The following is a 25,607-nucleotide window of genomic DNA, read 5'->3' as shown; positions in this document are numbered from 1 at the left end:
CTACTGTATAGTTGGTAGAATAATTCCTTTCACCCGAAAGTAATACTTTTGTTTTGTGAATTGCAAGAACTGCCAGTTGGAACAATGATCATCCTCCTGCCACTTGTAACACCGAGGAAGGAGATTAGACTCTTTGATCAACGGTGGAACACACTCATCGGTTAAAGGAAGACATTTGGTTTATTATTTTGAGAATATTCTTTTTTCATGTGACCCAAAATTTCCAAGTTAAATTTTAAAACGAAAAGTCCGGCCTTGATTTTTATAAACGTTACGTTTGAAACGTTAAAAAAAACCTTACCCTCTTAACCTCCTCGCTATTGGTATTAGCTATTCTTTTGTCCGCTAATGCTGTACAACAACAGTCTCTTGAGTTAATAATCTAAACATTATTTCACTTAAACTCTAAACGATTTAATACTAAAATTTTTTTCGTTTCGCTTCGGGAAACACGTAACCACGTAAACATTTGTCCACCATGAACGCCAGTGATTCCAAGCAAGGATTCGCCATTCCAAGCTGTCCTATGAACGAGATGGTTTGGAGTATGCAATACCGCGTGGAAAAGAATGGCTTTGCAATAACATCCATTATTCTAAACGCCATCAGCTGTCTATTCTCAATCGTTATGAATGTGTTGGTGATAGTGGCAGTAAAAACAATGCCCAGACTCCGAAACAACTACAGTATTCTGTTGGCTTGCTTGGCGGCGACTGATGTATTAGTCGGAGTAGGAGTTCAGCCTACCTTCATTGCTCTTCAAACTGAAGTCTTAAAAGGTGTATCTTTAACTCAATACTGCAGCTTCTTCAAAAGGACTTTGTTCGTCTTTTTTATTCCTATTTTCACATCTCTCTTTCATCTGAATCTTCTTAGTATGGAGCGTTTGGTAGCCATGAAGTACACTTTGCATTATACCACAATTGTTACAACACGCACAGTAACAGTAGCTGTTGTTTGTTCTTGGGTTATTGCAAGTTTACCTGCTATTTTGTACAGCATATCAGAAGACTTAGAAATTGTCATTAAGACCGTAGGTATCCCTTTTTCATTTTTTAACATTGTCACGATTGTATTGTGTCATATTTCCGTTTATTTTGTAACGCGTCGACACGAGAGACAGATCAAGTCTGAGCAAGTTTCACAAGAAGCTATAGCTAACTTTGCAAAAGAAAACAAAGCTCTCAAGACTACAAGGATAATTATCGTAACTTTGGTTTTCTGTTATTTTCCCTCATTCATTTTCCTTGGAATGATAACTACATTTCGCAAGAGCAGTAGCAATGCTTTCAATGTGATAACTTTGTCACAACCTCTTTGCGGTTCTTTTGTTTTTCTTAATTCTCTCTGTAACCCAGTCATATATTGTTGCAGAAATAAGATGTTTCGAAAGGCCTTCAAGGACTTGTTAAAAATAAACAGAACAAATTCGAATAATATTGAACTGGAACTTCGCTAAGCGAGAGTTGCTTTTGCATGAAATAAATGAACACTGATGATTGATTTTAACGAACATCAGGCAAGAACTGAACTATGTTAAAAAAAGTTGTGAATAATTATTTATTCGTTTTTATTTTCTACTTTCTAAGAATTGGGCTTTGTTTTCAAAGGAAGTCATGTCGGTTCTTACCCCAGCAATAACTCCGTCAAGTTTTTTTTATTGAAAAATATTGTATTGTAACAGTCTCAACTTGCTTTAGAAAGGAAGTGAATTAACTGAGCTGATATTTATCGTGAATGCAAAACAAAAAAAATCATCTGTCACTTTTAAAAAGGGGGGAAATGAACAGAAGTGCACAGCATTAACTTGTGTCTGATAGGTTGCATGTGCCGACTGCTAATATCATATTTAACTGTAGCATTCATTTTGTTTTAATTCTTCTCGGTACAAAAACACGTTGTTATCGTTGAGTACAATGTGTATCTTCAGTTGCATATCCGCTCCTATCGTCTCCTCAACTGGACTCGGTAACGATCGTGCTTGGATTAAGAACTTTACACAGTTATTTGTGCGAAGGACTGGTTACGGTACTTATTTTTTATCACTTACTTGTTAGGATGGTTAAAGGATTTTGTCACAATCACTATTTTTTAAAAACATACCCTTGACAACAATAATACAGGCCTTTATTGAAAAAGAGAAGTAATAATAAGGATAAAAAGCTGTTCAATTTTGAATAAGCGACGGAAAAGTGATATCATCCTGTCAACAGGAGAACTCCGAAAACTAGAAAGCCAACAACTGGTAAATTGGGTTTATTTTGGTTATAATAATGTTGAAGCATTTGTGACAGTCTGTCAAGAAGTTTTGATCCAATTTTATAAGCATTTGTTTGTATCTTAACCTGTTTTGAAACCTTCCAGTCATTCTGTTTGGGTTTCGTGCAGGGAAAGCAAGAGTCTACGGCGAGAAGGCGTAAGCTGTAAGTTACAAATCAGTGAGCGCCTTACGTAATGTTTCGGCATTCCTTGGCACAACTAAGCCTACATAAGGACCACGTGACCAAGAATTGGAAAAGTGAGAACTTTCGTGTGTGTTGACTGCTCAAGATTCTAATGATAAGCAAAGAAGAAGAAGAAGAAGAAGAAGAAGAAGAAGAAGAAGAAAAAGAAAAAGAAAAAACAGATTTACGAGACAGCCTTTGAAGGAAAGGCTAACTTCTCCAGGTTCATGAATACATTAATTCACTAAATTAACGAACAAGCAAGTTAATGAATGATGGAAGGAATGAAGGGACAGACCACTGCAATGTTCTCTAGAATTGTCTATTCAGACTTTTCTTTTTTAACAGTGCAGTGTCCGTTACTTATGAGGCCCCTTCTAACAGTGCCATGTCCGCTGGACTTGCTTGTAAGGCTTTCCTAACGGTACAATATCTCATTGGACAGTACGGCGTGGGTATCAGTTCATAAATATAAAACTCTCCACAGTTCTTTATTCTGATGATCCATGGCCACGGACACTCCATTGTTAAGTTTGCAATATTGGCACATGTCTGACCAATAACGATACCTTGGTCAGAAGAGGGATGCTGACGATTCAACCAAACTGAAGCGTACGTCCCACACCTATACAGAGTAAAAATGAGTCAGGATAAACTATACAACAATACCTATAATTTTACCTTGCTTTTGATTTTGGTACACGTAGCGTCGTTTTAAGCTTGCAAATATCACACTTGAATAATTAATATGCGGGAAATGAACTCAAAGGTGTTACACACCAGCGCTAACACAAATGTGATAGGGGCGGATCCAGGGATTGGGTGGCTTGCCATGCCTGGGTCGTTTAAGGTTGAAATTATAAAAGGGAACAAAAGTATAACAACTGACTCGACGACCGCTTCTAATGATGAAGAATGGAGCTGGGACACACACACTAAAACAATGGACTGAAGCACAGCATGACAAACTTCGGACATATTTGGGCCTTGTTTGCGCAAAGGAACTTTTGGAACCAATTCGACCGCTCGTTGCTGCTCTACAAGGCCACCTAGTTGAAGTGTACTGGAAATGAAATCGAAAGTCGTCGTTCGAACGCATGTACGAAAAGGTCTTAACTCTTTCAGAACTAGTTGGATCTCCTGAACAATGTCCGCGTATTTGCCGTAGACAGCGGAATTGGGATAACACCCCCAACAGATTCAGTGGTACAGTACTGGAAGCGAACAGTGGCAATACCTTTGCTGCGCCTAATTTTCTCAGAACTGAAATCTCACTTTAGCAAAAAAAAAGCAGGCACATTACAAACTCTGTGCTCTCATTCCTACTGTAATCGTCACGAAGTCCGAAGAAGCCATGGCTGATTTTGGTAAACTGGTACTGCAACAGAAGTGGGATCACGCAAGACAACTTCCGTCAATCTTTCAAAATTACCTGTTGCGCTGGACCAATTACTGGAAGCGACAAGCAGAGTCAGACGAAGTTTCAGCAACTTGCCTCATAGACACATGCTAGCATGTTCTTTCCTAATATCCGAGAACTTTTAACGATCCTTGCGGTGTTACAGATGGGAAGCACGGAGGCTGAAAGATCACTACACACATGGGTTAGGAACGCAATGACTACCGTCCGACAATCCGACTTGGCCGACAAAGTCGCAATGCATGAACACACAATCCAGATTAGCAGAGAACTAGGAGAATGCTGGGGTCTTCACTGGTTTGGGGTGTAATAATTGGTAGGGTTGCTTGTTTGTGATCACAGCCTACTACGCGATAAAATCACGATATAGTGCTATTTTGTTGCTTTATTAATTCTAATCATAATTTTCGATATCGCTCTGTCGGGTCAGCCACCCCCTCTTCAAAAATCCTGGATCCCCCCTGTGTAGTGTTTGTGATATACCTTATCCTACTTTGGTCGTTCATTGTACTCATTACGGACTGAAAGCTTTGTAACTTTGTTTTTAGTTATGAAATATGGCGAAAATTTATCTGTAGAAATTGTTACCGCAGCTTTTTGGGACTATTTTCGCATTAGCGTGCTTGTAATTTACTGAAGCCGCGGGTCAATGATTTACATTATTTATCAAACATATCCTGAACCGTTTGATTTAGTCTTTGGTTAAACTTCAGGGCCCAGTTGCTCGAAGCATGGTTAGCGCTAACCCAGGTTAAATACCATGACAACCTATAGGTTTTAATACTTCTTAATCAATGGTTAGCGCTAACCATGCTTCGAGCAACTCAGCCCAGAAGTGCGCGTTTCCAATGCAGTGAGTTGGCAGCTTTGTTTGTCACACGCCTCAGAGCCACATGGTATGTATCAGTGAACATGAAACGAAGGAAAGTACTCCACTCTTCCTCTCGGGAGTACTCATAACAAAGTTTCACACAGTCAGGCTCTGCCCCGAGGTCCAAAACCCTTACCCTTTAAAATACCATTTTTGACAGAAAAGATAACCTTTTCATATAGCTTCTATAGAAAATGGTACTGTTGAACCCTATTGAAATGCCAGGCGTAGAAAACATTGCAGCTCTCCCTTATGGGTGGGTCTGTTCGAGATCGAGATATTTTAAAAGGATCTTTTAAGTACCTAAATGACATATCTTCCCGTGACCTTTTCATATACTTCCTGATAGAAAAAGGCACCTCTTTGGGGTTGCGCCTCCCCGTACAGTCCATTATAGGGAGTACCTCATCCCCCATCCCCAGGACTCGTCATTGCCAGCTATGTACCTCAAAGCAACCAACGGATCGTCGCCTACGAAATTCGGATTGAACTGTGAATATGTTGAATCAGCCATTGTTTCCGCTCTGCTCTCGCCTGTTACAATCAAAGCCGCCACCAACTTCTCAGATTGCCAGGAATTATTGAATATATTCTCCCAAAAGGAACAAAGAAAGCCGAGCCATCTGAAAGATAAGTCGTTTGACGTGCGTAACACCGTACAGCAGACAGCAGCTGGTAACCTTGGCGAATAAAGTGCCGTTCTTTCTGCTGTTTCTGGCAATTAAATTTTCAGGTAAAGTATTCTAACTGATGAAACTGTATTGGTTTACAGATATATACATTCAGAATACAATAAAATGATCTGTAAATGAATACAGGAAACAGTAGTTTGAGTATTTTGGTTAGGTGCCCTTGGTATGTTACCGTCCAACCTGCTACTAATCAAATTTATCTCAAACTGTATGTGTCATTCACCTATTCACCGACACTCTTTCAGTTGCCATCTCCATGGGTATTCCTTTGCTGACGAAACGATACCAGCCTTTGTTGAGACAATCATCACATTTGTACGCAAACTCTTCATGTATGGCCGCGCTTCTGTCGTCGCCTTGAAGAACCTGGTTCGAGAAACATGGATCTGAGTCTCCCCACGACCCTGTTGGGAAGTAGTAAATGAACTGCTTTTAAAATTTGTAAGCAACTGAATTTAAGCTCGTCACGAGCAGCAGAGTGAAAATCAAAGCCATGTTTTTCCGGGCTGTGCGGAAACCTGATGGCCACGTGGTTTCAACCGGGTTGTCATCTTTTCTGGTGTATAAAGAGAAAACCGGGAAAGCTGACAAAATGCTTTCTTGAAAGCCTTTACGATGGAGCAGTTGGTAACCCACCACAGGAACTAGTCAGAAATACATCCTGACACATATGGAACAGACTTTACACCCAGAACGTTTTTCTTTTGTTTTTTTTTTAGGCTTTTGCATGAATCCGGTAAATAAATGCGAGAAAAAAAATTAAATTTAACTTACCATGAAAAAATATACTGGCGAGCACTAGAACCTTTGATGTTTCAGTAATCCCCAAGAATTTCATTTTCATTCGCTGGATTTTCCTTTTAGGAATACAAGCATTACAAAAGACTGGCAACTCACATTTCAGTGGTTTTGATTCATTAACTAACCAGTCTACTGACAAAGTGTATATGTCTGACTTGCTGTATGCGAAAATAATATGCTGTGTAATCGGCGGCTTACATCCACGTGTTAAAAGGTCTCCTTTTCAGTTTAAAAAAACGTGATAACGCTTCTAATAACAAATGTACACAAATATGATGTAAAACCTACGCGTTATAAGTGAACTCTAAGTCGCGTGGCAACAAAAGTTTATTTTTTGTATGTAATAAATTAGTCAGCTTCCTCATAATGGATCATAGATTTGTTTCGTTCCTTTGATGAAGTGCATAAGTAATTTTTCCCTTGAGCCGTCACAACTTTTTGCACCAGCAATTATTAAAAATTTAAATGATATTTTGAGGTCCTTGATAATATTTTTCTAAACCGGGAAAGAACGGCAGAGCTCGTTCCTTGTAGAGAATGTTTTGTTTCGTGAGTGTCCACTTCATAGATCTCATTGCATCGTTGATTTAGGGAGAGCAAAACTTAAATTGACTGAATCTCGCGCTGAGGGGCTAGTGAACGCTAGTGCGGTAATGAAACACGACTATAAACAGCTTTTATGGGCAGTGGGGGTTTTCCACATGTTCGCCACTTTTAGGTCAATTCTCCTGAAATTTCCACAGCGGGTCGAATATCACCAGGAAAATCGCTTAAGAGCAAAAAAGGTAGGGGTTTCAAAGGCAGATTCTTTGCTTTTCGCAAAGTTGTGGTTTTTGCCACTGCGTACAAACTTCTCTTAACTTTTTTTTGTCAAAATTGAGCCATAACTAGAGGAAATTACCGGTATTATAAACCTCTGGGGCAGTTTTTAGGAAATGTTTCCGAAGGAAATGCGAGAAAATCCAGATGGAAGTTTACATTTTGACGGACAATATTTACGTCTTCGAATAGGAATTCGCCCAATTCGCTATTTGGACATGCTTGAACTTTGGAACAGAGGACTTGTTTGCTAAAACTTTGACGCGAACCACTTGGATGAAATTTACAACCTCGTTATCTTTGAAGGCACGAATAACAAATACTTTGGTTACAAACCTGTTACAGAGGCTGTCTGCTTCGAAATGCTTTTCTTTTTCTAACTCAGGGGTGTATTTTGCGCTGTATTGTTGACTTGTTCGCTGTTTTGCACGAGCTTGCGTCAGCTCGCGCTCGCAGATTACTAAAAGATCGCATCATCAATGCGCGTGCGAGCTTAAAACCACCACACTTTTGCCATTTGCCATTTTCAAAACGTTATGATCAGACATATAGAAGATAATTTCTTTTTTCTTTTTTGTTCATTTTTCTTAATTTTAAGGTATTTACAATTTTTTACTAATAACACAAATAACACAACTCTGGCGAGATATAAGCAAAAATTCTTTTTCTATGAATAAAAAATAACCTCGCTACTTCAAATAAATATTTTTCATTCAGGACTTTATGTGCTGATTTAATGTAAGTCGTACAATCACAAATTCAACATTTGAACTCAACTTTCGTTTTTTTCGTGAAACAGAACGAGAGCTGAGTGCAGGCATTTTCACATATTTGTAACTGTGCTACAGTATTTGCAACGGACAAACGTTTAAACAATACATAGATATTACTGAGGCTAATTACGATGGTCAATGAAGTCTGTCCATGCTCCAGATCAGAACTTAGTAATACATGTAGGTATCAGCACCTTGGCAAAAGTCTCTTTTCAAAAGCGCGTCGTACAGCTTAGATTCTCTATCTCTATAATCAGGAATCACGTTCCCACTAAAATCTTCGGCGAGCCATTCATCTGCTGTGTGGAACGAGTCCGAACCAGACCCTGAGGTGAATTTTACTGTTTCACCGTTGGAAGATAAACTACTTGCAGAGCCTCTTTCCATGCAAACTCTGCATCTAAGCGCGGAGTTTCTTCGTGAACCCGATCGCTGCAATTCGTAGCCGTGACGACAAGCTCCAACATTTTGATCACTGTCCGAAATACTGCCGTCGCTATCAGACTGATTTAGCCAATCAAACCACCCCGTCGATTTCTTTCTTGGATGGAAAGCCTGCCGATGATTTCCATAATCTTCTTCCGTATCAGAATCTTCAATTCGTCGTTGCTGTTGCTTAGTTTCTTCCAGTTTTGTCTGTCGCTCAGTTTTTTGCTGTATATTTCTCCGCCTTATTCTCTGCTCTGTCCTTGAACGCACTCCTGAAGAAGCATCTTTTGGCGACTTTTTCTTGCCGTTTTGCCAAAAACTTAGAGTTCTAGCTAGCCCGGAAACACTTGCCCTTGCTTGCTTTAATACTTCACTGGGTAGAGCCAGAACCCAGCGTACTGCACGCACAGCCAGGACGACAAATTTGTACAGCATGTAAATGAAAAATGTCAGCAAAAGTGCCACAGGAGAGATCATGATGACTGACGAGATCAAGGAACCAAGTGCCACTGCAAGGAATCCGCAATGTACAATGACAAGTGCGCATAAACCGAATATTACTGATCCCAGTGTAAAGACCAACAGCGCGAGAAGTGGAAAGAAACCAGTCAGGGCTAATGAGCTGTAAAGACTCCATTTCCACGGCTTCTTGGCAAATACTTCCACGAGAAACCACACAGGTGGAGATAACACAATCTTGTGCCAGAAAACAACGAAACACGATGCACCCATTTCTTGACCTTGTTTAACAAAACTGCGAAATTACTACAACAATTTGTGTATATGACGTCATATATTAATTGCAATTAACATTCCACTGTCCCCGCGCACGTGATCCAGGGTGTTAATCAACTAATTAACATTCTAAAAACAAAAATGATCATGCTTTCTTCCATCTCAATTTATCTTTTTGTTTGGCTCCAAATAATAAAATCCCTGAGTATTAAACAATCGCTCATTAGCAAATAGATATTAATGATTACAGAAAATCACCTTGTTTGTAACGTCGAACGCGCTCTCAAAGTGTAGGGATATTTACGTTGTAATAAAGGGCCTCTTCATATGAGCCCGGTTGACCGGGCTGGCTCGGTTTCCGAGATCTCGCCTCGCCACTCTTTTCTTCACAAAAATTTCGATGTGTTCATATGAGAAGGCGGGCTGGCCCAGTTAGCGAGATCTCGGTAACCGAGCTGGATTTTTTTCCCATATGAGCACTCCAGCCCGGATTCCGGAACTGTCCGTGACGAAACATTTTCAACTGCGCATGGCTTGTAAGGTCGCTGACGAGTCGGAACGCGGTTCCACGGGTATTTTGGGGGCCTTTTGGACATTTTTCATCTCGGTAACCGGGATTAAATTTCCCATATGAACAGAAGACAAAATTTGTCCCGCCTACAGGGCCATGCAATCCGGTTTACCGGGTTTATATAAGGAGGCCCTAAATAGGTTATTATTAATGAACCCTTTCATTAGTGATTTGTTAAGTGATTCTTATAAAAGAAAGACAATCTACCTAATTATTGGAAAGTTTCCCCTGTCGGGCTTTAAAGCATTTTTTTTCCTTGTCGTGGTGATGTTATGTTTAATTTTTAAAACAGCTGAACTGTGAAGCCTAAGAAGATCCAAGGGCAATCGATTGTTTATCTCCTCTAATATACAGTCATTTCAACTAACGTTGTCGCTTGGGATTTTTATGAATAAATTAATCAAAATCAGTCATGCCTGGAGAAAACAATAGGTTGTAATTAGCAGTACAATGACCTGCACGTGCAGGGATGATTTTGATGAAATTATTCATAAAAAATAATCCCACAAAACATTGCAGTCTTGTCTTTTAGCTTTATTTTGATCCGACAACGTTAATTGAAATAGCTGTATAAGAACAAAACATGAACTAGAAAAGATACCATGCGTGCTGGGATTTTATGAAGGCCATCATCACGAGCCAAACGTTCCCTAGCATAATGCTACCAACTCATGTATTACTCAATTTTTAACCTTTATTTTTATTTGCTAAAGGCACACCACAAACGTTTATTCCTTTTTCTAGTTAATAATTCTTTCACATCAATCCCCAAACACTTTTTAACCTAACTTTTATGTACGGTTGATATTACATCTATTTCGAAAAAGGTTAAGATAAGAGTTCATTCACCTAATTAAGACAAATATCTTTTCAATTCTGACTCAGTCTTTATTTGATTAGTTTTTTTTTTTTTTTCGGACGAATTGAGTTTGAATACGAATAAAGCGAAATTTGTGGGGTCCCGTTTGCGAGCGCTCCTCGCTTTACTCGCATTCAATCTTTGCCTCGTCCTTGCTAGTCCTTTCCACTTGAGTCAGCAATCTGATCCTCAGCAGGGTTGTAAGTAACATGACTCCACTTGTACACTCTCTCCCAGGCAGTCTGAGCGTTCATCGCTTGAGCACACACGGGTTCGCAGCTTCAAGCTGCCCTCACCGCAGCTGTGTGAGCACGTGCTCCACTCCGTCCATTCTTTCCAATACGCACCGTTCCCAGATTCCCCTTCACTGGAGTCCTCTAGTCCCAGTCCTTTGCCACCGCCTCCGTTACCCCCTGATAAACAAAACAAAAATGCACTTTAACACAGAGATATAAAGTAGACCAAAGTTAAGTCCTTTTTCTCTTTAAATGTCAAGTAGCAACTCATAGTTGTAAATTGTAAATATTTCAATGACGTTCGTATGGCGATCCATTTTCTTGCGTAACAAATGTATGTCATGTATGCGATCGTCTGTTGGCCTACGTGTAGCCGTACCCATCCCCGGAGGAAAAACGTTTTTCCTCTGGGGGTGGGTACGGTTACACGTAGGCCATCGTCTGCCAGCAAGGCCCACTTCTGTAAACTTTTCCTCGTCCGATGATGTTAATTAGCATGAGTAAGATTGCTTGTAACAAATAACCATCACGTTTATAATTTTCTGTCGTTTTAATGTGTTCTTTTCGGTGATATCAATGTTATTTCTCCAATAAGGAATTCAAAATATATTTAAAATAACTGTGATGTGCCGTTAATTTCAGTCATTTCGCTGCAAATCATCTTGTTGTTTGTCATGGTCTCCTTTGTTTGTTTAATCTTTAAAATCTAAAAAAAAAAAAACTATTAATCATATCTAAGATCCAGAAGGCGTTAAAAATGCGCATTTTATGGTGCTTTCCCTTACTCACGAGATTGCCAACTATCGGAGTTGCTGAATTCGAGATGATGATATAGGAAATGTATAAAATTAAGACTCGTCGTTTGTTGCTAATTGTAACTTCCCTAATAAGTGACTGCTACATTTGTGAAACGTTAATAGTAAGAACTGAGCATTGTTGTTTCTCTCTAACCAACTTTAAAGGCGCTGATCACGAGGCGTGTTCCTACTCATCTCAAATACAAAGGCCGGTTATTGAAACTGATGTCATGATTTAAACAAACTCATCTGAAGTGTTGACTACAAAGCTATCCAGGTTTTCAAATAGCTCTGTGACTACGATCAAACTGATTGCTAGTATGAAGTAAGTCTACGTACAGAGCTATCCCCTACACTAGTAAATGATCATCGTATATATACCGGAATAACTTGTTTACTGGTCTAGAGTCATCAACGCATGTGTTACTGTCATGATCATACACTTGATTTTGAAACCAGAAAAAATTAAAATTCTTACAGTCTGTTCTACATACCAATAACAACACAAAGACAAAGAACAAAGAACAGCATGATCCTTGCGACTGTATCACTGACTTGCTCCTCAGTTTGAAACGGGAATTTCTTGGCGAAAGGGTGTCAGCATCCAAAGAGAAACCGTTCAAGGTACTCTTATTTCTTTCTTTTTTTTTGCGAATAGAATGGAGAGTTGGAAAGTCACTAGAAGACTTGATGTAACCAGAAAATGATGGCGTTCTGAAGCTCGAACTGTGTTCTATTTTTTTTCATTTTAATTCAAAAACACAAATGAATTTACCTTATGCGATGTTCATTTATCAAACGATTATGAACCTATTTCATTCTAAAACGCCATTTTTTCATTATCTTTTTCGTCTTTTAATAAGTCCTTGTAATTTAATCATGTGCCGAATGATGCAGCTCTGAAGCGAAATGTATATCATGCAAGTTCAGAAACAGATCAACGAAGGATGTCATATGGTCTGAGTCATTGTCTCCTTTAGTACTCTTTTCCAAGGTGTTTATTTATATCCTGATACCACAAAAAGGAAATTATCGCTTTATGCACTGTGAAAGGTCGACCATAAATACTTTGACGGTTTTGGCATTGTTTAACACTCCGTTTACTGAGCAACATTTCCGAAAAAATCCTGCGGTAATAAAATTCAAGTACCCCAGAGTCTCTCCTGGCGACCAACCGTTGGCCAATGAGCCTGAGGACTCTGGGTACGAGATTGGGCCTTTACACGAGAAACGAATTAATTCTCAGTTGAGCTCAAGAAGAAACTACTTACCCATACACTCATTAAACGAACATTTTACTTTCTCCGTTGGGGATCCTGTGCACTTTGTGCCATTGTTGGACGGGGGAGGCCTGGTGCAAGTTCTTGTTCTGGTTTTTAAACATTTTTCGTTGCAGCGACCCCAGTTTCCCCACAAAGACCAACCGCCATTAACTGAAAAGAAAGAAGGAAAATCTTATGCTATACACACTTATAATGTTCAAATAAATGATAGGTATATTTTTTTAGTCACTGACTGATAAAATACATCAATCATTTATTCATCAGGCTTAAAACAAAAACATCTCTTTTACGATGTTCAAATTATAATTTGAAGCGTTGAATAGTACTTTATTTAGTTTTCGAAGATAATACTGGATTGCGATAAATTACAGTTATGTGGTAAGTCTAGAACACCAGCTTTGGTCAAGGGAAAAGGAACATTCAAAGTATAATCATACATTTACAAGTTGCTCATCGAGGAGCACTTTTCCTATATAGTGAAAGAAGATAGTTTTCTCGCGTGGTGCTAACATTCCTAGACAGAAGGTACATCGAAATAGACAATTTTTCAATCATGCGACTTCATTATTACCTGGACAAAAAACATCTTTATTGCATTTTTCGATTTGCAGGTGTTGACCTGAGCAAGTCTTCCCACCGTGGGACGCTGGTGGCTTGGTACAGGAGCGGAATCGTATGCGTTTTCCTCCGCGGCAAGTCACGCTACATTGGCTCCAACTGTCCCATGAAGACCAACCTCCATCAACTAACCAATTATAAGCAAAGTCAAATGCAGCAATAATCAACAGGAACAAAAGTATGGTGCATTCATACAGACAACAAAGGTCAATTACCTTCACCTAATAGTTGCTTAAACCCAAATTTTGATTGCAGTTGGCATAAAATCAAGCTAAGTTGAGTACGCGAGTTTTCCATCCTCATGCCAAAATATGCGTTTGGCAACAAGCTTGCCAATCATTGTTGCAGAAATGGCAAAATGAGCCTAGTCCTGAAGCTTGCTAACAGTTAACAACAGTATAGTATAGTGTAGTATAGTGTTGTTCTGAAATGAAAGCATGAGTTAACTTGAGATATCATGCGCTTGGAATAGGCCCTGAGACTAAAACTTTAAATTTGGCATCAAATATTAATATAAAGTTTAGTGTCTTTGTTTGCCATCTTACTTGGACAAAAGACAGTTTTGTTGCAATCCTGAATAATCTCATTCAGACCCACACAAGGTCTGCCACCATGGGCCGCGGTTGGGTTGGTGCAGGAGCGATTACGTGTTTGAGTTCCCCCACCACAAGTAACACTGCATTTGCCCCAGTCCCCCCACATCGTCCAGCCGCCGTCCACTGAAAAAAAAAAAAAAAAAATACAGAAGTGCAAGTACACTTCCGCTTCTTAATATGCAAGGAACTGTTCATCTTACAGAGAAACCTGTAGTAAGCGAATGATACATTAAGTAGACACGAGCTTAGGTTCCTCAATTTTCGTCCAATATTAAATGTAAAATGACTGAACATGTATTCAGCGGCGTACCCTATTAAGCGGAAGCGGACACCAAAGTTTCGCCAATTTGTTACACGAAACTCGAAGTCGACACTCTTGTGTTTTTACAATGCCTTTTTTTAGATTATAGGTTTATACTCTAAATACCTTTTTCCCGATAGATTAGAATCTATAGGATTGGTGACGTTTAGCACCAAGTTGAAAATATACCAGGCTGTTGTCATAACAACACTATTATATGGTGCAGAAGTTTGGAGTACCACGTTACAGGAAGGAAAACGCCTAGTAACGTTCTAAAACAGGGGATAACCTAGAAAGATAGAGTTATAAATGGGGAAGTATGCAGAGGAATGCACAACCCCCACTCATTGTTCTCCTTCCAAGGAAACGATTGACATGGCTGGGACATACTGCCCGATGGCAACAACGAGGCTACCTCCCATATTCCTCTTCTGGAAGCTACTCGGGAGACGAGAACCAGGGAGACAACGCAAGTGCTGGAAAGACACACTGGCAAATTTCTTTCACAGGTTAAACCTTGTTTCCTACCCGGACAAAACACATGTTGATTACAGTCCTGGCTTATTTCATTCGGACCAACGCACGGTCTGCCACCATGGGCCGTGGGCGGGTTGGTGCAGGAGCGATTACGTGTTTGAGTTCCCCCACCACAAGTAACACTGCATTTGTCCCAGCCTCCCCAATGTGTCCAGCCCCCATCCACTGGAAAAAATAATATATAAGTGAACATTAAGTATTCAACGCGAAAGGAATTTTTCAGCAAAAGCACAGAGGAGGTTTTGTTAAATTGACTGTATAGGCTGCAATTTGTTTCTGATCATTTGCCACCAACAAAGTGTTAAGGGGCACACGAAGAAAGGTTGTTATATCTATTTTATATAGGAACAACCGCGCATATATCAACAGGAGTTGTAATTGTTTTCAATGTTCGTCACACTATAGACCCTTGAAAAAGGCTTGCTGATTTTCTGGCCTCAAGGAGGAGGGGGTGCTTATAAGAGAGCGGGTTTAATAGAAAGGGAAGCTTAACTGAGATTTATTAAAATTAACGTTTCTTAAGAGACTGGCTAACTTATGTTACCTTACAAATCAGAAAGGTGATTACCAGAGGTATTGCTATTGCATAAAAGCACCAAAGCCTTCAACAATTTTCTCTTTTAGACACCATGGTTTAATAACTTAATGCAGCATTTTTATATATCGGTCAGTTGCTCTTATGGTTTAAGCACGTTTAATGCGCAACAGTGAAGTTTGGTGGATTTCATAACCACTGCCTTTAATGGTCGCAATGACTTTGATCTCCAATGTGATACCACTTTAGTATCGAGCACTGAAACAAATAAATTATTCCCGATAACGATTTGCAGTGACCGTGTTACAATAATACCGCAGGGAACAATGAAATTGCTCATTTCCAACATACGATTAATTGAGAGATTACGCTTAGTCTCCTACCCGGGCAGAAGACTTGCTTATTACAGTCCTGACTCGTCTCATTGAGGCCAACACAAGGTCTGCCACCATGGGCCACAGGCGGGTTGGTGCAGGAGCGATTACGTGTTTGAGTTCCACCTCCACAAGACACACTGCATTTGCCCCAGTCCCCCCACCTCGTCCAGCCTCCATCCACTGCAGGATTGGAAGAAGTAATGCATCTTTGTAACTAAGTTTGATGCTTAGTATTGACCAATACACAAGCTTGACGTAATTAGGCTAAATATACCTTTCTCTTTATCAGCATAAATCTTTTACAAATTTTACAAACGATAATCTTAACGATTACAGTTAAAAGTTTGTTGGTGTTTAGTTGTAGTTTAAACACTAACTCTGGTGTATTTTCGTCGTTTTTTCTGCACTAGCGTCTTCAACTCGTGTTATGCTTCAGATCAGTTGTCTCAGGTTGTCAATCTGAATGGTCATTTACAAAATGGCTATCATCATAATTCTCTAATAGAATACTTTGCAGACGGTTATTAACTTTGCTTTACCGCTTTTCAATGTGGAACTTAATCGTTGCATCCCACGAGCTTCGGTATTCAAAGAAGGAAGGTGTAAGCGTGAAGATTTATTAATTCCTTGCTAATAAATTTAACTTGTACCAATTTTTTTTTTACCGGGACAGAAGACTTGCTTATTGCACTCTCGAGATATTTCATTCAGACCCACACAAGATCTGCCACCATGGGCCACAGGCGGGTTGGTGCAAGATCGATTACGTATTTGAGTTCCTCCATCACAAGTTACACTACATTTGCCCCAAAGTCCCCACATCGTCCAGCCTCCATACACTGGAAAAAATATTTATGGGTTTAGGTCGGGCTATTGGCAGTGGTAATTATCGATTCTCAAGAGGTCGCTTACAACTAAAGGCTTTGGAATCCAGGTTACTTTCCTCATTTTGGAATTTGGTGTTGTTAGTGAAAGTTCGAAGGACGATGATCGATGCACACTCAGTGATTATAATAATAATGATGATGTCTTGTAAACCAAAAATTGTGGTTTTTTTTTCTTAAGACGTTCATTATGATAAGAACGACGATGACGTTGATACATAGATTCATAATTTCATCTAAATAAGAACACGAGGTGTGGTGTTCAAATGCCCGTATGTTTCGTGTTCAACATTTTGAAATCCTTAGCTTTTTACCTGGACAGAAGATTTCCTTGTTACAGTCCTGAGTCACCTGATTTAGACCAGCGCACGGTCTGCCACCATGGGCCGCGGGTGGGTTGGTGCAGGAGCGATAACGTGTTTGAGTTCCTCCACCACAAGTTACACTGCATTTGCCCCAGTCTCCCCACATAGTCCAGCCACCGTCCACTAGATTGTGAAAAAATGTTCAGCGCTTGTTTAATGGAGGTGATACTAAATGACTTGGACTAATGAAGCTCAATCGATTGTTTAATTTCATTGCCAAACATTCAACGGAGTTACAGCAACTACTTGTGCCTTATTTTTCACATTCCCAATTCTAATAATCTGTTATACATCAATGAAAAACGTTAACACAGTATAACACGAATTTAAGGATATCTGCTGCGGCACATGATGTCACTCAATGCTCGTTACAGACCAGTCATTTGATGGAGCAGAAGAGAGAACCAACAACATTAATTAAAGGCTGATTAAAATTAACAACAAAAACATTTATTATTTTTTTTTTGAAACTTTTCAGTTTTGGGTTTCCATCTTCCGTAATGTATTAAGATAGCCTGTTCCATGACAACAGATTTTTAATTGTAGCATCCACGCAAAAAGAGCCTGTTTAGGCAGCCAAAGAATCACTAGAGCACAATATACCTGGACACATCACGTGCATGTTACAGTTTTGAATCTGTTCATTTGGCCCTGAACACGGTTTTCCTCCGTGGGCCGCTGAAGGATTGGTACAGGAGCGAGAACGCTTTTGAGTCCCTCCCCCGCAAGTGGCACTGCACTTCTCCCAGGCTCCCCATGTTGACCAGTTACCATCGACTGAAATTTAATCAGTGAATTATCAGAACAAATTGGCGCTGAGTAGAGCAAGTAGATAATAGATTGGTGTGATCAACAGTTGTGGCTGTTGATATGAACAATGAGGGACAGTTGTTAATGGGATTGATCTGATCTCCCAGAGATAGTCTAATGTCACAAGATTACAAGCTTTCCGTTATACCTTCGTTTAGTATGTGGGTCCGACGCATACAACAGAGAGATGATTCCGAGGCTTGACTTAACGTTTCCTATCACAAAAGGCCAAACTACCTCTTGTTTTAATATTTTGAAATTTAAGTCACTCAAGATTCTGTAATCGCTAAACTTTAAAAGTGTCGTTAGAAATAGCCTTCTAATATCAAACTCTACAAATTTCTTTGGCTATCGTGAAATCCGTACTACTCAGCGTTGATTTTACACGTTTTCATCTTGAAGTGCTGTATAGTTTTGTTTTTACCGCACTGGTTATATTAATACAGCCTCTGTAATTTAATCAAAAACAATTTTTTTTCGAACGGAAAGACCGATGCAAATTAGAATAATAAATTAAAGGCGAGACAGTTTACAAAGTGTCTATCTTGTTCTTGAAAAAGTTTGTTTCATAAGAGCCTGGTGTTTGCAATCCATAGTTTTTCAGCACGTAGTTTTATTATCAACGAGAAGTAACAACAAAAGATAATGAATAGGGCTGGATCGGTAATTAAATTTTGCACAAAAGAAAAGCCAATCTGAAAACGATGAATGCCCATTTTAAATTGCTTGAAATAAATAGCTGTGTTTCTATATCGAAGGTATAAATCAGAGAGGTCTTTTTAACTTCATCAGTTTGTCTTTAAGTGGAAAAACGTCCAGACTTTATGGTTAAACTATCTTGATTTCTTTTCAAGACCATGAAGTGTAATATAGTCTTGACACTTAGCTTTCACTGTAATTGAAAAACAGCTTTAATTTTGAATTCAAATAAGTAAACAGATATTACGTACAAAGCAGGAATTGCATACACCAAGTCAGCTGGTACCCATTCAGAGTAGTTATCGTCTCTTATTCTCCTGCTTTCATAATAGGCCAGTCAAGAGTGAACATCCCAGGTCGATCTGACTTCAAAATGGTGGCCCAGCTCTGCCACTATAAGCTCGCGGAATCAGTCGAACTTGTTCTACACCAAGAAGCTTTCATGACGACTCTTTGTTGGTTGAATATCGTCTCTTCCTTGGTCACGGTCATCGGAAATCTTGTCGTCATATTTGCCCTTTGGAAATCCTCATCCATCACAATAAGTATGAAAGCACTGTTTCTAAACCTCGCTGTCTCTGATTTAGCTGTTGGGTTATTAGTGCAACAAATGTTTATCGCCGTAACCTTCGTGATGTTGAAGACGGAACAAGCTGAGGATCCTAGTCGTTTTGATTTCCTATGTCCTATAACAATGACTATGTCTTGGTTCCTGCTTTATTTGTTTGCGGTGTCATCATTTTTGTCGGTTGCTGCCATTGCGGTCGACCGACTGCTGGCTGTTTCTCTGCACTTAAGATATTCCCAACTTATAACGCTCAAAAACGTCGTACTTATTATATTATTTTTATGGACAACTAGCGCAATTGGAGCCACAGTTTTCATTTTACTGCCAGGATACAATGACATGGTGGCCGTTTGTCTTGAAATCTCTGGCCTTTTAGCGACAAGTGTAGCGTATTTCTACATTTACAGAGTTGCGCGGCGTCACAGAAATCAAATACAATGTCATTTACAAGTTCAGTCTAACAACGAGACACCGAACATGGCTCGAGTTAAAAAATCAACCAACAATGCTTTCTATGTGCACATAATATTTATTCTTTGTTGGTTACCAAGTCTCATCTCATTTATGGTAAAAGAAACTGACGGTTCTCACATTATTGTCTTAGGTGTTAACTATTTTGCAGGGTACATCGTTTTTCTTCATTCCACAATAAACCCATTAATTCTCTGCTGGAGGTATCGAGGAATTCGACAACGAGTAATTTGTACTTTTAACAAGTGTTCGGTATGGAACCGCGAGGCTGTCAATGCGAGGCTATCTGTTTCAACATTGCAAGGTTGAATGGAACAAGCCAAGACTTAACAAAGTATGGGCGCCATTTTTTTTACTTCAAATGTTTAGAGAAAGTAGGCAAATTAAAATCTTCAGAATGTACAAGCAATGAATTAACCAGCTAACGAAACCGAAACAGACAATAAGATCGAAACAACAAACTTGCCGCCGACTGAATGAACAAAAATATTCAGCAAGTTAGGATTTTTTTCTGGTAGTAATCTTTTTAAACTGCTGTTAAGGCTAAATTCCACCATGAAGTTGTAAGATTATACACTGATGTCCTGATATTACTCGAAAAGAGGTCTTTGAAATAGGGTGGGGCATCTCATTTATAATTTTAAACTTCGTAAGAGCTTTTGTTTATTTCTCTTGTTGGTGAATCATGATGGCTGATAGATTGTAACTATCATATCAAATTATTCTCGATCTGTTCGGGCACATATTTTGGACAATTCTCAATGAAAAGGTTATGCTTTTAGCCAAATATTTTAAAAACAGTTTTTTTTCGTCTCAAGAAAAGAGAAATCTGGAGTGTTCTTAGACATGTGCACTGCGGTCCAGTACTAGTCTAATATTTTTCGTGTTAATTTATATATAAGCTTAAAAAATGAAACATTGCAAGTGTAAACAATTTACGACAAAAAATATTGTCATAAAAAACAAGACCATTTGAGCCGTTCTAACGCTGGCAACAATGATATTTCAACTGGTCTTAAAAGCAGACTGTTTTAGCAAAATACAGGGCTAGCTAACTTTAAGAGAGCTTCTACTGATAGAAGATTGTATTGAAAAACTGATGGAGTTTAAAAAAGAACGTCAACGTATACGAGCTTTAATTTTGCTGGGTTTCAAAGAACCGAGTCTCAGGAACTCATTTTTTCCAAGTCTCAGAAACTCATTATTATTGCTATTTTTTCATTAGAGTGTAAGCGTAAAGGTAAACTGCAGCAGAAAAGTGTGATTACATGTTTAGATACTTGGCAGCTGAAATTACCTAGGTTTGGGTATCCAAATTCCACAATTTTCGATCACTTCCTTTTTATTTTTATTTTTTTACCAACATTTTTCTATACCAGCAATAACTAAGTAACTAAACTTCATGTAAAACCGATAACATAGGTCTACAGCGGGACAGAAGAAATGGAAAAACGATGGTGAAAGCATTGATTGTAACACGAAATCTGTTTTGTTACCTAATGGGAAAGTTTTGTTTCCGTCTTAGGAATTTTAATGTTTAAGTATGTTTATCTTTTTTCAGTCCCTTGCAGAGTTATTTGGCAATTTAAGATGGACAGGAAACGAGAGTTTGCGGTCAGGTGTTTGGCTTAGTTTTACAGATCAAAGCTATCATAAGCCAACTTGTAAATTAATACAAAAGTAAAAATAGAAATTTTGTTTAAGTAGAACAAAATTTTATCATTTTAATTCAAGTTTATTCATTTTCAAATGGTTTACATCAGCCCTGTAGAATCACATAATATGTATACTTTTTTAATCAAAAGACGCATTGTAGCCTACCTAAACAAGGGGCGGATAAAACCAAATTTTCATTGCCAAGGGAAAGTTCATTTGATATGGAAAGGGGGGCTATGAAGATACAGAATCATTTAGCTGGAATTATTTATGGCTCCCCTCCATTTTTTCATTAAATTTTAGAAAGGCCTCCATGGCCAAGGTGGCTGGAATTTCATAGCCCCCCTCCCAACCTTTGCAGCTTAATATTTGCCTTGACTAGCATGACGGCTACCTTAATAATTGACTCCCAGATGATCACTTTATGTGTGTACCTTGAACTGAACTATTCAACTAAAAAGCAATTTTTTTAATTTCAAGATCAATATCCTAAAAATTAATAGAGATAAAAATCCTGAAACCGTGAAGAGAATCTGGCAGCTCTTCTGCGAGATCCAGTAACCATCTCAATAATCTCAGTGTCAGAAAACTGTTCTTCATCTGTTGAATCGTGTCCACTTTCAGGAATAATTCGGACAACTTCATCATCATCAGATCCATTTCCTGATTCACTGTCTTGATCAGAATCACGGTCAGTCTCATCAGTTCTTGTATGCAGAGTGACTGAATTGGTGTTGTTACGAATATAATAGTCAGCTGTGATTCTCTTCACCTTATCATCTTTTCTTCTAGCAGTGGGTAAGCTGTGCTTTGCCAGATATTTACCCGGATCGTTTACGTTGAGTGTTTGCAGTGTTCCAGACTGGATCAAAAGAGGCCAATCACATTCTTCATTCTTCTTGCTGCTTTCGGTTTGACGTTTCTTCCTTTTCTCATTTTCTCCAATACTGGCTACTGTTTTGAGCTCCTCCATATGTTTCACCTACAAAGCCACATATTCTTCCTCCACGCGCGCGCAAATCATTGGACAGTTCTTTTAACTTGTCTGTGTCACTAGCTTTCTGATGTTTGCCCTTGGAGCAAAATTATCTACCACTCTCAATTTTCCATCCTCCCTTTATGTATTCCATATACAACTCGCCAATATTTTAGTGATTCTCAATGAATCTTGTGATTTTTTTGATGTAGTGGTATTCCGCAACACTTCGTTCTTGTGCAACAGAGCCACTGTTTGAATACTGCTTCAAATATTTCTTATATTACAGGAATGCAAGAATTCATTGTATGATGCAAATCATATACCCAAAATATGGGCAAGTAATGAGCTTGACTTTTTAACTCAACATCTTCAAACACTTGAAAACCAGGATAAAAAAAGTCAGGTCATTATATTGCTGCATCAGCATCCGATCAGTCGTTTGACTCGAGACACCGTTGCTGCTCATGAGAAGAAAACGGTGAAGAGGAGAAAGAAAGAGCGGAAGAGGAAGAAGATCAAGCGGCAAAAAAATATAGAGATAAAACTAGCCCTCAGGTTGCTTGTGAAACACATGGAAAAGAAGTGGCAGATTCGTTCTTAGAGGGTAGCCCAGCCCCCGTCCACTAAATTGTGAAAAATGTTCAGCGCTTGTTTAATAGAGGTGATACTAAATGACTTGGACTAATGAAACTCAATCGATTGTTTAATTTCATTGGTAAACATTCAAAAGAGTTACAGCAACTACTTGTGCCTTACTTTTCACATTCCCGATTCTAATAATCTGTTATACATCAATGAAAAACGTTAACATAGTAACTAGTATACCGGAACGGCAGTGAATGTTGCCGTGCGGAGGGAGGTGAGTTAAGAACTGTTAAGACCAGAACTGCGTTGAAAATAGGAAGGGAAGGTTGAAAGTGGCCCATTGTGCCTATGTGAAGAAAGAAAACTCAGTAAGGACAAATAACGTGTATAACAACTCAAAGTGTATTAAATGGCAAGTTTAAACTCGCATAATGAAAAATATGAAATGAAATAAAATGTTCAACAAACTCAAGTAACTTGAGGCTAGGTTATTTACCTTAAAAGACCCCTAGCAAAGATTTTAAGGAAACTATATTCTCTGTCGATAAAAGAATTTGCACTATCGGTGGAAATTTATTCAATAAACTGTCTGACTTTCTTAATCAAACCGAAGTGTTACGTGATATTTCTTGGTTGATGACGTCAAGAAATGGTGAAAACGTTTGACATTAAAAAGGTTTATTACAACTGTGCCTACGTAATTTCGCCTTTAAATGTGGTACTTATTTGTCATTTCACGTAACCTATTTTCCTTAATTAACTGTTGACCTTCAGACATCATTAAAAGGCGGACGAAGTCTTTTGAAAGGGTCATGAAAGGGCGGACGAAGTCTTTTGAAAGCACAAACAAGTTTAATATGATGTCGCGTTCTGTACCCCATTTTTCAGTAAAAATCATAACCGTTATAAGTCGTTTTCACGTGACTAGAATCTGATACAACAAATTTTGGAAAATTAATAAGGATACCGATATTAAACTGTTCGCCAGGTTTCGCAGAGATTGGAAAAATGCTTCTCACTTCAAATAAAAATGTGCATAATAATTAGGCTGGTCAAGTCTTAATACACTTGAGAAAACAGGTTTCGTTTTCGGAATCGAAAATTTATGCTGATGCATAAGCCGTTCGATTCCCTCACGGAATCTTTGTCAAGTGGTGTTGGATGTTTTTGTCACATAATTAAGGTGAAAAAATATCACGTGTCAAAACTGTTGTCATGTCAAGCTTGTCATTTGAAAACGATTAATATCCAGCAAGACATTTGAAATGTCATTCAAATATTGAAGAGTCTAAGTTCAGCTGAAATGCAGTTTTGCCCTGATGAAAAACAAAATTCCAATAACAGACGATATGGAAGATTGCACGATTGGAAATACGCTGTCTCAGCGATTTCGGCACGGTAGCCAGCGTTATTTGGTCTGCCAAAGTTCTGAAAACTGAACCATTCGATGAAAGGCCATTTTTCTACAAACACAGGCCTTCTATGCATTCTTTGCTTTTCGGATAAGGTAGTCTTCAAATCAGAGTGTAGCCTGAGTGCCTAAGCCTAAAAAATGATCATGTTAGAATCCGGGCACTTTTTACGTATCCTGGGTCATCGCCCATCGGAGTCAGCAACTTATTTGGAAATCTGGCAGAAACGACAAAACGAACCACTCATCAACAAAACTGTTCGAGTTACGCCACAAGAATTGCGTGGCAACTAAAGACTACTTCTCTAGTTTCTTCTAAATTTACAGTTTGTACGACTTGTTAGCTACCACTCTAATAAAAAAATCTGAAGGCAGACATGGCACTATGTGGAATTCGAGACGAAATCGCAAATAATTGGAATATTCAACCTGTGTAATCAAAGCCAACAGCGCAACTTTCAAGACATTAAGCTTACATAATGCTAATATACTGCGTTCTGAAATTAAAAGCGATTTAGTTTAGAAAATATAAACGAAGTAAAAACATTCTGTAAAATTGGGGGTATAGTTAAGACGGAGAAAATATACGTCGATTCGAACATTCGAGCAGAGCAGAGCAGAACAGCTCGTTGCATTGTAGTGTCCACAAAATTAACCACAATGCCTTGTCATTTTGATCTTACTGCAACCACAATGCTTAGCATTTTGCAAGAAAGGTGAACGAAAGGCCCCATACGTATATCGGTCGCTTTAAGCTCCCTCGCTGCGGCCCATGATGTTACAGTTCTCAGTCTTTTGATTGGGCTAGGGGCCCGTTTCTTGAAACGGTCCTGGTAACTTACCGGGCCCAACAACTATATTTTAAACGTTTTTTCAGCGATTACACAGTGATTACAGACATGGTACTTGGCCAATGTTTTCGTACAATCGTAAAATTCTAAAATTTAGTTTTCAAAGCTAAGAAAAATTCACTCCTGTTAAGAAACATTTATCACCAAAGACACTTATCGAGCTCGTTCAGTTACCGGGACTTTCGAGAAACGGGCCTCTGAGCCGAGAGAACCAATAACATTAAAGGCGTCCTAGGTTTGTTGCGGATAAAGGACACTGATTAAAATTAAACAACAAAAGCAAAAACTTTTCAGTTTTGGGTTTTGATCTTATGTAATGTATTACGATAGCCTGTTCCATGACGACAGATTTGAGTTGTGGCATCCACACCTAAAGTGCCTGTTTAGGCAGCCAAAGAATCACTAGAGTATGATATACCTGGACACATCACGTGCGTGTTACAGTTTTGAATCTGTTCATTTGGCCCTGAACACGGTTTTCCTCCGTGGGCCGCTGAAGGATTGGTACAGGAGCGAGAACGCTTTTGAGTCCCTCCCCCGCAAGTGGCACTGCACTTCTCCCAGGCTCCCCATGTTGACCAGTTACCATCGACTGAAATTTAATCAGTGAATTATCAGAACAATTTGGCGCTGA

The 25,607-nt window shown here is 39.0% G+C and overlaps 3 protein-coding genes across 3 annotated transcripts in view; 1 reads left to right on the top strand and 2 right to left on the bottom strand.

Annotated features, from left to right (window-relative positions):
- Nucleotides 1-478: 478 nt before the first annotated feature.
- LOC146476936 (alpha-1A adrenergic receptor-like) lies at nt 479-1,459 on the top strand. Its single transcript, XM_085113896.1, has one exon. The coding sequence runs from the start codon at nt 479-481 to the stop codon at nt 1,457-1,459; it is 981 nt and encodes a 326-aa protein (XP_084970022.1).
- A 6,153-nt stretch (nt 1,460-7,612) lies between these two features.
- On the bottom strand, nt 7,613-9,119 carry LOC146476935 (uncharacterized). Its single transcript, XM_085113869.1, has one exon. It carries the CDS (start codon nt 8,979-8,981, stop codon nt 7,989-7,991), a length of 993 nt encoding a protein of 330 aa, XP_084969995.1. The 5' UTR covers nt 8,982-9,119; the 3' UTR covers nt 7,613-7,988.
- Nucleotides 9,120-10,231: 1,112 nt separating this feature from the next.
- The window catches only part of LOC146476934 (SCO-spondin-like), a 37,061-nt gene continuing 21,685 nt past the window's right edge, over nt 10,232-25,607 (bottom strand). The window contains exons 5-14 of the mRNA XM_085114040.1: nt 25,392-25,565; nt 17,547-17,720; nt 16,893-17,066; nt 16,360-16,533; nt 15,701-15,874; nt 14,774-14,947; nt 13,894-14,067; nt 13,302-13,475; nt 12,719-12,880; nt 10,232-10,827 (exon numbers count right to left, since the gene is read on the bottom strand). Coding sequence (XP_084970166.1) covers nt 10,604-10,827; nt 12,719-12,880; nt 13,302-13,475; nt 13,894-14,067; nt 14,774-14,947; nt 15,701-15,874; nt 16,360-16,533; nt 16,893-17,066; nt 17,547-17,720; nt 25,392-25,565 — 1,778 coding nt within the window. The 3' untranslated portion in view covers nt 10,232-10,603. The remainder of the gene's footprint in view (nt 10,828-12,718; nt 12,881-13,301; nt 13,476-13,893; nt 14,068-14,773; nt 14,948-15,700; nt 15,875-16,359; nt 16,534-16,892; nt 17,067-17,546; nt 17,721-25,391; nt 25,566-25,607) is intronic.

The sequence above is a fragment of the Pavona decussata genome, unplaced genomic scaffold (genome assembly GCF_977016875.1).
Source record: "Pavona decussata unplaced genomic scaffold, jaPavDecu1.1 SCAFFOLD_72, whole genome shotgun sequence".
Lineage (NCBI taxonomy): Eukaryota > Metazoa > Cnidaria > Anthozoa > Scleractinia > Agariciidae > Pavona > Pavona decussata.
The sequence above is the reverse complement of the archived record's forward strand: the minus strand, read 5'-3'. Positions and strand labels throughout refer to the sequence as shown.